The sequence below is a fragment of the Thermobia domestica genome, chromosome 11, assembly GCF_964235325.1.
Source record: "Thermobia domestica chromosome 11, izTheDome1.hap1.1, whole genome shotgun sequence".
Classification (NCBI taxonomy): domain Eukaryota; kingdom Metazoa; phylum Arthropoda; class Insecta; order Zygentoma; family Lepismatidae; genus Thermobia; species Thermobia domestica.
The window spans coordinates 249,996,555-250,011,229 of NC_137464.1; the positions used below are offsets into that span (position 1 = coordinate 249,996,555).

The following is a 14,675-nucleotide window of genomic DNA, read 5'->3' on the forward strand; positions in this document are numbered from 1 at the left end:
TTGGGTTAGGTAGCTCCTAAAGCTCCAATCAAGATAAAAGAGTGAAGGAGGCTTGCCAAAAACTGACAGCTGTTGCTTTCGATTTCCTGGTTTTACAGCTGGTCTAGTGTGGCGGTGGTCTTCCTTAGGTGTCGCTGGTGTCCGTCATCTACTACTGTAGTAATTCTTAGTAGGACGCACATGATTAATGTTTATAAATATCAGCACGTGTTGGTTTTAGTAAACAGAGCCATGTGCGGGACATTACTATATATATTGTCCTTCTGATACTAATTTACTTTAGAAAAATTCAAATGAAGGACGAAAAGAGAGAACACTGTCTCTTGCATGGTGGTCAAGATTTACTATTTTCCTACTGCATATTTCTCAAACTACCACTGCTTACTTCTTCATGTACACCCCCAATTACTACTTTCTGAACTGGATTTTTTCTTCTTATGTTCGGTAAAAAGAAGTAACATTTAAGGTCAGAAGTTGTTCACTAGATAGTATGAAAAAGAAATGAAGTCTCTCAGCTTACCGTCACACGATTATGCCTTTAAGGCTAAGGGAAACGGATGATTAAGGGAAGTGAATGATGTAAGAATTAGTGGAATGAAATGTGGGAGGAAACGGGAGTATCTCGAGAAAATCCACGGACACGATGTTATTCACCACAAATTTACTTGGCCGGGAGTAAACCAGGGACCTACGCACCAGATATAAGCGCTCTACCACTGAGCCACTGTACCCCCCCCCCCCTTCTAGACAGTATGACTTTCTTACTTTTATAAGGAATTGGAAAACTGAACTTCTATCATTCTTCTTAAAGTTTTACTTAAATAATGAAGATTGAAGTTCTGTGTACAGTTTCCCCAATTCCTCAGAAAAGTAAAAGAAGTCATTATCTACTAACTTTCGACCTTAAGTGTTAAAGTTATTCTTTTTACCGAACGCATGAAGAAAGAAATTACGGAGTAATTCGGAGAACTGTATGAATAAGCAAACGGTAGGATTTGCAAAATGTATACAGTGAAACCTTCCTTAACGGTCACCTCTATAATACGGACAGATTCTTTTGTCTCGGCAAAAATATATGTTCTCTTACGGAACAAAACCCTCCCTTTTACGGACACTCTCAGATACGGATGCAACCTCTTCATAACGGACAGGAATTATTCTCGGTTCTGCGATATATGACAGCAGACAGGAAAGTCTTTTCCCCACAAGTGTATCTATCATCAAACAGAACAACTTCAAGCTGAACTTGAAATGCTTCTTTTTTCTGCCCGCAATAAACTGCTTTCTGGTGGAAATCCTAGAAAATCTTCAATACGCACTAACACTCATGCAGGGTTAGGCGTATGATCAAGAATTCTATGCGGATCTTCCCTTCCCTAACAAATTTAGTGCTTTTTCCTCTGGGCCTTGCATCTTTCCCGACAATTTCAAAGATAACAAAAGAAACATTGTTTATTTTGCAATTACATTTTTCAACGAGCAGTTTTCTCTCTTACTTTTTTGGAAAAGCAAAATTTTTCTTTTGTACAAATTGGTGTGTTAAACAATTGAACAATTAAAAAAAATTGCCATTAATCGCGGTGAAACAGAAGTTCCCCAATTGATCCAACAGTTGCAAGCAAATTTCGAACAGAAACTAGTGTCCGTAGGATGTACACGGCAGACAACTACTGCAGACTTTTTCCCAAGAAATTTGGTGAGTTTCTTCTCCACATTTTCAGTAATTAATAATAATATTGCATACTTTTTAAAGTTATTTTTTACTTTTAGTATAGGCGGTATGTGAATTAATGGATTTTTTTACAAGGTGATGACATGTCTTTAAGAAAATTACCATACACGCATTATCATTTGCAGTATACGAACATATTAACACATTCCCCAACAATAATATTATATAGCAGAAATGAATTTCTCCTTCATCCGTCCCAGTAATTCAAATACGTACTAAATAGAGTATTTTCATATTGAATTTTACATATTTACGCTCATACATAATGTATTTACTGTATGTTACTGCATAAATTACCGTTGAGAAAAATTACATTTTTGTAACCTCTCTGTAACGGACAAAAATTCCCGTCCCATTGGTGTCCGTTATTCAGAGGTTTCACTGTAGTACAAAAGTATCAACTCCTTGGCGTACCTCACATATAACAATACTCGCTCTTTTATCTAAATTAGTGGCGTCAACATACAGACATTTGCTATTTATGGAAGTTTATGTATACAGATCAAACAAATATAAAAAAAATAATGGTTTATTCAAAATGGGAACACAGGTAAAAACGTTATTAATTAAGCTGACCTTGATACGAATAAGACTAAGTAGAACTGCCTTTGCGCCCAAGAATTACTAATGGCCTACATGAAATACAAAAGAAACATGGCATCAAGAACTTTAACCCTCCCCTCTTTTAAAAAAGCATCAACAACTTTAACCCTACCCTCCCTAAAAAACACTGATGTAGCAGGAGTTTTAGTGTCCCTTGCATTTATCTTGACTTATATTGGCACTGGCATTTAAGTAAATAAATAAATAAACGACATCTCTTATTTCTGTGAAGATATCACCTTATTATTCGCCTGTAAATCCTTCTCAGTCACTAGACACTTAGTTTTATATCATGAATTCTAAACCACGAGCTCAAAGACATACGCACTAATTAATTACTCAGTTTGTTTGAAGTCCTAGAACTTCAACTCAGACCGATCTAATTACTTGAACCCTTTGTACACATATAACTGAATAACAACTGAGTTTCGCTCATTCAGATACTACACAATACACTGTGTTTTGTTCGGAGTTTGTAACAAGAATCAGAAAATTCGTAACGTACAAAACAGTGACAGTGGGTATTAATAACTTCATGAATAAAGATATTTGATTGTATCCGTGGAGAATAGTTACTCTAGAACTTCACTTACTAACACTGAAATTTGCATTAAAACACACCGAAGTTCACCACTGAGCAATTAGTCATTAGTGGTAGCTGAGTACTAACACCTAGAAAAGATTTATCAAATGGCAGGGATCCATCACGTCCGAGCTTGAAAAACCATCTTAATTCACATCCCAAATAACACATTACTTACGGAACTGATTTCAAACTCGCTCGGGACAATTTTGCAGATTTTTAATGGAAACCTACACTACATAGGCCATTAACCAACTTACATATTATATATATATATATATATATATATATATATATATATATATATATATATATATATATATATATATATATATATATAAACACTTCATCAGGGTCGAAACGAATTGGAATCAAGATTAGATAATATCGGAAAATTTACCATACTTCCGCTAACAATAAATAAAAAAAAATAAAAATAAAAAAAAATTCCAACTAAGTATTAATGATGATACTTAAACGTTTAATTATTATACGTATTCTTATTAATTAAAGATTATCACATAATAAATGTAGTTACTTTATTAAGAAAATGGTAGTCAGTGGTAAATTTCTCAGCTTTAGTGCGAGAAGCTCCCGGTTCGATCTCAGGGCGAGTGAGCTCGTGGTAAGCACGGGATCAATCATTTCTAAACGGCCGTATGACTTCGCGGTATACACTTCTGCTCAGAATAGGCACCTAAAGAATAAATAAGAGTGAAGGAAGAGGGTGAAGGCGTTGTTAGACTTGAGAATTTAGTGTTCGAATAGTTAACGATCCCACACAGGCGTGCACCCAGAAATTTTGCTGGGGGTCCAAGCTTTCAGGGGGGGGGGGAAGAAGATCCAATACTATAAGCCACTACGTCTATGTAGTATTGAACAGGTATTATTCTGCACCTGTAAAAGCAGTAAGTAATTGTAAAATACTTCCACCTATGTATTCAGATTAAAAAAAAAATGATAGAAATATATTGTTTTTATGACAGAAAGAGTACAGATGAAGTACAAAATGAAATTCTCATGCTACATCAATCATTTCCCTCTTAAACAAGTATAGTTTTATTGAGAAGTGTACAAATGTATGCTGAGTTAGGAAATTTTATTGGAGGGGTGGACTCTGTGGACCCCCGTGGGTATGCCTCTGATCTCATGGGTCATCTACTTGCAAAACCATCGATTCTGTCGTTGAATCTCTTCTGCATCCACAACGACTGCTCCGTTTACTATTTGATTTACTAAGAATGGGAACAACAGATAATAATATAGAGCATCGATTTCGAAATAACTGCACAAGATCACGAATTATTCTATTATTTCGCAATAGATTTAGAGGGGAAAACTAGTAAATAGCAACCCTGATAAGATAAAGTTGTAATTGTTAGGTAACTAACCTTCACTTTGTGCATCCTCGTTTTCTTTTTTGAGATGCCACCGTAGATGTTTCACACCACTATTTCCCTGAGTTATCTCAACCCCAGGAACACAAGTCAGCAAGTGCTCAAGAGGTACACCTTCGTCGTCCACTTCTAAGTTTTGGAACTCCGCTTTGTAACATTCAGGTAAACTAAAAATATAGAATGAACGAAAGATAAATTACAAATAGCGATCAATGAAAAAATCAAATATATATTTATTAAAAGAAAGTATATCTAACAACTATTTAGGACAATTTTAGTCATGACTTCAAAATTTTTTTTGAATCCACGACAATTTCTGGTTTTAGAATTAGTTTCGATAAGTCCTATACTCTATTAATAGTAAACGTTGGCACGGAATTATTATATAACACCCACTTGCCAATTCCATGTAAGTTATCTTCTTGCAACCGGACAAACACCAGTTCCGTATTTGGTACGTATTGCGTATACATAAAATATATAATGAAACCATAATTAAATACTGAAAAAGACAAATTATAAAATGTTTCATCAGATAGGGAAAAGAACACGTAGGAAGTAAAAAAAGGTAGTAGTTATGAAGTGTGCGCATGCTTATAGTCTATTTCTTTAGTATTGCGTGATAATGTTCTATTTTTTAGGTACGTAATTTCTGCATCCTACCTTTGGGATTCTGTTCTAATTAGCAAATGCAAAGTACACAAATAGCCCAATGGTCTCCCACTATTATCTCACAATCTCAACTACCTTGTCTTACCGTAAATACTGTCCCAACTTTTGAGGGTGGCTGCATTTCACCCATACAAGCAAATGACGTCCAGAGCGGTATCGCGAAGCGTGAATTATTGGATGAGCTGAAATGTAAAGGTGTCAGTTGTAAATGTTCAAGACGGAATAGGGCGAGTATGAAAATCGTGTAGCCGTAACAGCGTTGTACAAGGTAGGTAGTAAATCACCAGAGGAGATTTTCAAAACCCTCCAGAAGCTGCAAATTAGTAAAAAATCAGTTTACCGCACTATCCTGCGTTTTGCTGAGACCGGAACCGTGAAGGACCACACATGCCAAGGAAGCCCATGCATAATACGAACATCGGAATTTATAAAAGCAGTGGTGGTGCGTGTCTGGCGAAATTCTGTTAGGAAACAGTCAGTTATGGCGCGTGAGACAAAGTAAATGTGTAAATGTCTCGCACGTTAAGCAATGATCTGAGACTCCACGTTTACAAATAACGCAAAGGACATCTGACAAATGAGCTGAAGCGCCAGAGGCTTCTAAAAGCAAAGCGCTTACTTAAGCGTTACGCAGCAAATGGGTACCGTCGAATTCTTTTCACTGATGGGAAGATTTTCAGTGTTCAGAAAATTTTCAATGCCCAAAATGACGGGATATATGCCACATCCTCTAGAGAAGCTGGTGAAAAGGGTCCAAAAAATCCAGAGGGGTCAGTACCGTTTCAGCCATGGTGTGAGTTGTGAGGGCACAATTGAGCTCCATTTCTGTGAAAAGGGGGAGGGGGGGGGGTCACAAAACGTCAGTCAAAGTGTACTAGGAGACAGTGCTTGAGAGATTTGTCAAGAATATCACCAACACCTGCTTCCATAGACAGAATTGGAGCTTTCAACAACACTCAGCCCCAGCACACAAGGCACGGACAAACCAGCAGTGGCTGGAGGTAAATGTTCCGGACTTCATTTCCACTTCAGATTGGCCTTCTGCAAATCCGGACTTAAACTCTTTGAACAACAAATTGTGGTCTAAGCTTCAGGAGATGGCTTGCAAGATTACACATCCCAATATTATAAGTTTAAAGCTGTCTCTTCGGAAGGATTTTCCAGTTGATGTAATGCAATTGATGAGTGGCCACATAGACTTAAGGGCTGTGTGCATGCTAAGAGTGTCCCCCCCCCCTGTGTTTTTAGTTCATAATACATCCATGTAACTCATGTTATTAGAATATTAAAACATCTCTAACAATCTTGTGTCAATGTGCTTAAAACTCTGGGACAGTATTTACGGTAAGATTAGGTAGTTTCTCCATATTTTTTTCCCTTCTTTAGAACTGCGTTCAGTAATCAAACAGAACTATAATCCGGATATTTCTGTGTCAACAATTACTTCAGATCTCGTGTAGTTGTGAACCGAAAGAAGGTGACTAAAGCATTGATCAATGAAGAAAAGAATGAGCAAATTAACTCCAGCATATCGCAAACCTCGTCTCCATCATGTGACATGTCATTTCGCGTTTTGACGAAGAGTTTCCAGCACTGCTCTACACAGGTAAGTTCGTTGCTTTAATTTTTTCCTAATGTTCATATTCTTCTTTCTCCTGTCCTCGGTAACTCAGATTCCAGGGGGAAATCGAAAGCTTGGAAGTTCAAATAGTATTCTGACATTGTACAAACATGTAAGTAGGATTATAAATAGAATTCCTGAGCGCGTCATCAGAATGCCTTAACCATTTTACTTAATATTTCGTTATATATATATATATATATATATATATATATATATATATATATAAATTATGCATTTAAAAAACTGCCTCAAGGAACACACTTCCAGGATATTATACACGAAGACTAATAACACGAAAACACAATATATATTTTTCCACTCATCACACGCTAAAAATATTAATAAATCCTCAATAAATCTAAAAGACCCATCCATACAGCTAGAGTTTATCTATCTCATCTATGCCCTCGGAAAGTATGCGAACTATACTTCGGCCCCACCCCGCCCCACCCTCAGACGGAGGAAATTCTCCCTTTGCTTAGGGAAAAGAAGTGAATGACTTCTGCTGTGTTGCCAATTTGCAATTCAATCGTTTGGTCTTGACGAGTGAAGTTCGTAGGCTACTTAGAATGGCTAACAAGATAGAGGACAGCGAAGTCCGTGAAATAATTCATTTTGGCAACGCTTCCGCATCTAACAATTGAAAGATCTCGGCCGCAACAACTTCTCCCTCCTCTTTTGAGGGAGGCACGGGAAAGCACACATCGACTACAGCGCCAGAAGGGGCACAGATCAAATAGAAAGGCTCTACTCTAGTTCACGAAACAAAGTTTTTAGGCACTATAATAGATGAGCACTTCAGATGAAACAGTTATATTGAAGCAACTATACATAAACTGAACTCGAGGCTATATGCTCTAGGAATGCTAAAAGACACTAACTTTAAAAGGCTGCATACAAATCTACTTTGGGTTCATACATTTTGTCATAAAATATGGCATTTTATTTTGCGGAACGCAGCTGAAAGTAAATCCATATTAATTAATCGAAAACAGGTCACCCGTACCATTGCAAACTTACATTACACAACAAGCTGCAAATCGTACTTTAAAAAGTTAATGATATTAACAGTGCCATCTATTTACATACATGAAGCATCAGTTTTCAGTCTAACGCAAAATGAAGATGAGGAAAAATCGTCATTGTAAAACTAGAGATCGGGAAGTCTTACTTTATTAGATTATCACTAGTGTAACAGGACCCCAGACACATGGCAAATAAAATATTCAATTTTTTGTCCAATTATATAAAAAAAAATCAAATAAATTTAAACAAAATTTAAAAATAATTTAATTGAGAAAGAATTTTAAATAATTGAGAAAGAATTTTATAGTGCACGGCTCCTACTCACCTGGGGAAATCTTTTTCCCCTAGCTTCTTCCTGACCTTTGACAGGGAATTCCCTGACTTTCATGACAGGTGTCAGACGACGTTGACATATAAATAATGGTGAATATTTATAAATGAGAACATTTGTTCAATCGAGACAAATAGTAATCAATTGCTCATACGTACATCTACTTACCTTGCATACAAATCTGAGCGTCCCATACTGTAATCAATAATATCTATTCAAAGGAGAGAACAGTATTTCTTTGCATTCTTTGCAAGTGTCATTAATCTGATTTAATGTGTGCAAGATCTGAAGTAAGTCAGAAAATATATTTTATAAAATTTCCCTGTCTTGCACTATTTTCCCCGAGTTTTCCCTGACCAGTAGGAACCCTGTAGTGTAAAAGAATACCTAGAGATATCTATGTAACAATGTAAAGTATTTTGTCTATATCTGCAATCACTTCTGTAAAAATCATGTGAACTAAACTTACCAATGGTCAGATGGAGTAAATAATGAAATGAAATTAGGTTAGTAACAATACATTCATTAATTTCAAATAATCTTTAATAATATTTACAATTCCTTACCTTGGTAAAGGTACATTTCCATGATGGGTATGTAATAAAGTATGAATGCGTAAGGAGAAAAGTTTTAAGCCAATATTAACATTTGGAAGTGCTGCTACTTCTTGTTCGGCCCAGCCTTTCTCTGGTTGCTGAATCTTCGAATGCATTGTGCAGTACGGAAACTCAACTGAATCTTCATCCTAGATGCAGAATGAAACAACACCATGAAACAGAATACATGCCAACAAACAGAAAGATTGCTCAAATTACCATCAATCAACCGCATTAAGGGAATATAATTTGCACCTCTATGCTAAAAACAAACAAACAAACAAAAATTACAGTTGGTGTAGTCTTCCATCTTCCTCTATTGGTAATTTAGAACGACTTGTCACCTTTTAAAGTTCTAATTAACTATAGTTTGCGTTTTACTAAACGTGTTTACATCACTATGTTTTGACTAATTGGAGATCGAACAAGAGACTTCGGTTTGCTGTGTTAACCGCTACGCTATGTTGTCCAATTTCATATACAATCGTCACTAAAGTATGTACAGGGTGTGATAAAAAAAATACGGCGAATGTAGTTGCACAGTGCCATCTACCGATGTTGTATCCATTTCAACTAGTAAGCCCAGTAGCCTAAACCTTTGTAACAGTCAGTGCTGAGTTTGAACAAGTTGTGACATGTTAGTTGGCTTCCAGAGGCAGAAGAGTGAGGACATGTCAAGAGTGTCTGTCATGCGGCGCCAACATTTAAGTGTTGTTCTAAGCTGGAAAAAAAAAAGTGCCAAAGAAGCTCAACAAACTGTCAAAAATCAGTGTATAGTGATGAAACAGTGGCACTGAAGACTGTTTATAAGTGATATATGCAATTCAAAAGCCGCAAGGAGTCAGTTGAAAACGAGTATAAAGATCGAGACGTTCTTCGACGTCAAAAACAGATTAAAATATGCAAAAAGTGGCACAAATGATTTGTTCAAACAAGCGAATGACTATAGAATCCGTTTTCATCCCCGAGTTTTTTGGCCGAAAAAATATTCCTGTCTGTCCACATTCGCTGTACTCTCCAGATATAGCACCATGCAACTTCTGGCTCTTCCCAAAAATTAAAACCGTGCTTAAAGGAAAACAAGCTGACACCATTCCTGACATTGAGTGTCACGACAGAGCAGCTGAACGCCCTTCCAAAGGAAGGCTTCCAGAAATGCTTCCAGTCATGGATCCAACGTTGGGATAAGTGCATTGCTAGCCAAGGACAGTATTTTGAAGGAGATTAAATCAAAATTCCATGTAAAACTTATTATTTTGTTTCTAATAAAAGTATTCATCATATTTTTTGATCACCCCTCGTAAATGTGAAGCGGCAAAAAGACACTTTGATCGGGTGAAAATTTTGCTCATGAATTAGACATCTCTGATCTGACAAAAGAATTTGCAAAGCAAAAAAGGGAAAGAAACACTTTTGATTTTGTATATAATTTGTCGATTAAAAAAATAAAAGGAAAAATAAAAACCTGAAAATAAAGGGCTTATAAGCGGTTTCACAAAATTTTATAATTATGTAAAATTTTAACATACTATATAGATATATTTATTTAAAATCCTTCTGGTAATAGTGGTTGATACATTACTGTTTATTTACACTAACACATACCACTGGAAAAAAGTCCGAATTTTACATGAGTATATTTTTAATGAACAAGACACTGTCCAGTTTACTTTTAAAAGACATACCACAGCGATATAAAAAGAAAAACTGTCAATACCGTCTCAATGATAATTCTCGGTTTATGGCCGTTTCTGCGCGTACGCATAAGTTATAGATGTTCATGCATGGGGAATATTCGATGGGTGAGGGGGCGCCGCTAGGGATTTTGCCTACGGGCGCCAAAGACTATTGTTACGCCAATGGTTCCACGGTTATGCTGGTTAGGTTAAAGGAGATGAGAAATGAATGAAAGGGAATGAAGAGTGGGAGGAAACGCGAGAACCCGAGAAAACTCATGTGTATGGTGATTGTCCACCACAAAGCTCAATTCGCGCAACCTGGGCTCGAACCGAGATCCCCATTCACCAGAGGTGAACGCTCTACCACTGAGCCACCGAGGCCCATATTCGAATAATAGAAGAAATGTTATTCGAACAACGAACAGAAGAAAAAAATGTTCCGATAATCTTAACACCCTAGTTTGTATACCAGAGTGTCTACTAAAATTCCAAATTGAAATTTCGTGACTTTTTGTGACCTTTTCTTTACCAAAACATAACATTTCGTAACATTCTTCAGAGCGAATTTGGGTGTGAATTAGGCCAAATTTTCATGCATGCGTTAGAAGCGTGCTTTGCTTGCGATTTGGTAGCGCAGGGCTCATAGTGGTCTGGTCTCTTGTAAACAGTTGAAAAGTGACCAAAAGCATATGAAAAAGTGACCAAAAGCACACAAAAAAGTGACCAAAATCTCATCATATCCCTTTTTTCCTTTGTCAATTTCTCCATCACCTCTCTCTTTGTTGTTTTGTTTCATCTTTTCTTAGGTTTTCTAAATATGCTTTGTAGTTATGGTGAGCAGACTTAGCAGATGTAAGAAGCTTCTGAGTAAGTGGAAATAGTTCTGGACTATTACCGAATTTCTTCATCCCAGACATTATACGTATTTAACTTAGCATTGAGATTTCTCAAAGCCATGAAATACTCAAATTCTTCATCTACTCTTAAGAAGAACATACAAGAAGCATAGCACAAGACGAACATGATGAATTACACAAACAGAAACACACACACACAACGTTGAGCGGAGCGTTAACTATTACGAGAAAACTAAAAGACTATTATGATAGAAGAAAGAATAGACACAGAAGGGTTTTCAACCCCACCTTGAGAGCTTAAGCATCCACCAACCATCCACTATGCTTTAGAAAGAATAAAAACTGAAGTGAGAATAAAGCTGACTGTTTCACATGTAGCAGCGCTTCAGAAGAGTAACGAGTAACAAGATTCTGCCTTTTTCCATTTATTTTTGTAGTATTTTTCTTAGAAAACTGCCAATGCAAAACATAAATCGCACGAAAGAGTCACTTTACCTCCCAAAAAAGTAACTTTTAGTGACCAACTTGAAAAAAAGTAACTTTTAGTTAAAAAAAAAAAAAAGTAACTTGCTATGAGCCCTGGTAGCGTCTAAAGCCGACCACAGACATTTTTCGTAGTGTATTTTGACATTTTATAGGACTTTTTTTTTTCTTTCAGTTTGCACTTATGTTTGTAGATAAGAAAAAATCGTGACCCAAAAGCTAAATTTCTTGACTTTCATGACCGTTTTCTGATTTCGTGACTCTTTCATGACTTTCGTGACCGATAGACACCCTGTATAAGTTTGTGAAAGAAAGATTAATAAAATACAGAAAACCGATTAAAAAGAATTAGAGGATGTAAAATTAAATATTCAAACTCTTCATTATCAATCGGAAACTCCAGCCACAATATGTGATGAAAACCGCGGAACGATTTAGCCGTTACATACTATGTCACCCTTTTCCTCGTTACACGGCACCCAAAAATACACAGCAGCAAAACTGATACACTACCCTGCCTAAGTACCCAAGAACTGTCTTCACAAATTAGGTAAGATATCAGGAAATCATCTTAGCAATGAATTAATGGCATTACCACTCACAATGGCAGCAAGGAGTTGGACATGGGCATGAAACTAACAATCTGCATTCACTATCTCGTGAGACACCCCTTCTCAATTAATAAACACAAAAGACCAAAACGTAACGTAACATACACTTCCAATTATAATTATACATGAACTTTTTATTTTAATTATCAAAGAATCCTATTTTTATATACCAATAAATTGCAAATAAAAGAGTAATACCATGCTTTCCCATCCAAAATCTAGTGCATTTTCATAATCCAAGGAAAGAGTATGATTTGAAATATTGTAACAACAGTTTTTTAATATGTTTTTCGATTTCAAAGTTCGTGTCATTTTGTCATTTTTAGAATTTGATAGCTCTCTGCATTATAATGCAAACCACGCTAAGGTCAACCTTATCAATGAACTCAGAAGATAACTCATTTTTGATCTTTTGTATTTTCTGAAGTTTATGCTAAATATGCTAAAAAGTCAAATTTTCGGTAACATCATCAGCATTGTCATGATACTATGTTTTTGAGGGCAGACAATGCATGGAAATATTTACAAATGAAATACATTGGAGAACTGTTTAGCAAAACGTGTTTACTCACTAGTATAAACAATTTTAGTTTTTCTAGTTGATGGATCATCATAATCAATTTTGGCCAGAATGTAGCGGGCCAGAAATTAGATTCGATTTCGTTCATGCAGGTGATCCATTTACTGGAAGTTGTAGAAATCAACCATTTCCAATTTTAATTGTAAACACTATAGAACAAAAAGGTACTAGATAGCGAAAAGCTGTTTCCTCCTATCGATTAAGCGTCTCAAGAATATACCTAATCCTTAACCCTTTACTAAAACCGGAAGTGATAAAAAATTCACTGCAACTTCCGGTTTCAAACTATAAGAGATAGTGAAAAATGGTTTTTAGGAATCGATTTAACGCTCTACGAATATCTTCTCTCAACCATCTACACCAGAAGTGGCAAAATCAAGCATTTGCGATTTTAACATTGATCGGTATCGTGTAAAAATGGTAACAGATAGTGTGAAGCAGTTTTGTACAATCCCAAGGATATATTCTATCTCAAATCTAATCTATCTACTGAAACCGGAAGTGGTAGAAATCTACTACCTCTTCTGGTTTCAATGTTAATTGAGAAACTATCATGTCTCACAAACCAAATTCCTCCACGTGGTGTACACGTGACACTGCTACTTCTTTGTTTTGTATTTAAATATTCCCATACATCCTACGTGTCCTTCGAAACTTTTTCTTATCTATCTTGACAATGCTAACGCTGACAGCTACCAGAAATTCGACGTTTTAACATTTTTGCTTAATTACAGAAAGTACAGAACAATAAGGGAACACTTTCTGAGTTTATTAACTTCATTGCAGTTTAATTTTTACATTCTGCTGAAGTTTGTCAACTTTGCCTGGACGCGGAAACAATACTGAATCCAAGAGCATACCACTGGGAATAAGGAGAGGAATGTGTGTGTTTGGCTTCCATTTCTACATGTTATTTGCCATGTATTTGTTCGTACAGCTAATACCTAACAACAAATACTACAGAGTTCAACACGCAAAACTTAATAAGAAGCGTATACCTTTTGAATATACTTACTTCAATGGTGGTTGTACTTGCTGGCGATGGCGTTCCTCTGTAATCCGGGTTTAATCGTACCATTCTCCCTGTTGCCTCATCTCCAATTAGAATAACATCACGCATTTTGTACAACTCAGACACACTCACTGAGATCAGGTACCGACTTTCAAACAGCTCACGAAATTTGAACAATGGCAACTGGCGGCCCGGTACTTCGGATAACAACGCTACGATTTGAGACCTAGAGTAAGACAAAATTTTTAGTTTTAACAGTTTTACTTGCTTATAAAAGTTTCGAATTAAAAAAAAAAAAAAAAAAAAAAAAAAAAAAAAATAAAATAAAATAAAATAAAATAAAAATAAATGAACTCCACATTCAATTAGTCAAAATTCGTTGAATTTATGTTAAATATGAGAAAATGTTTTATAGTGTTTTGTGTAAAGAAGAAATTAAAGAAACGTGCTCACATGTCTATTTATAAAAGTTCTTGCCCATAGATTAAATTAAACAAAGATGAATCTTCTTGGGTCAACTGGCATTTTTTTCAAGCCTGTATTAAAGGTTTGTCACTATATCTGATGTTCAAGAGAGCGGAGTAGCCATCTTTCTAACTCGACTGTAGAATACGGTGCATCGAATTTCCACTTTTTTTTGAAATCAGCTTACCCTTAGTGATATTTTTTTGCAAAATCGCCTCCATATAACGTGTAAAAAATTGCAAGTCGATTGGTCAATATCTTTAGGTGCCACCAACGGCCAAAAGTTTTGAAATTTTGTTAAAAAATAAATGTTATTTTAAAAAATGTAAAATATCTAGTTTTATGAAATATGGTTATCCTATGTGGTTTTGTTTCTGTAAAAGGTCAATATTTTACGTGAAAAAAATTTCAGCTTGGTGAGTCA

General features: G+C 35.9%; 1 protein-coding gene across 6 annotated transcripts in view; it reads right to left on the reverse strand.

Annotated features, from left to right (window-relative positions):
- Positions 1-14,675, reverse strand: part of Marf1 (meiosis regulator and mRNA stability factor 1-like protein) — a 210,064-nt gene that overhangs the window by 51,971 nt on the left and 143,418 nt on the right. For all 6 annotated transcript variants that reach the window (XM_081732010.1, XM_081732009.1, XM_081732005.1 and 3 more), the window contains 3 exons: positions 13,790-14,012; positions 8,535-8,713; positions 4,310-4,482 (listed from right to left, as the gene is read on the reverse strand). In XM_081732010.1, the coding sequence (XP_081588136.1) occupies positions 4,310-4,482; positions 8,535-8,713; positions 13,790-14,012 (575 nt within the window). The remainder of the gene's footprint in view (positions 1-4,309; positions 4,483-8,534; positions 8,714-13,789; positions 14,013-14,675) is intronic.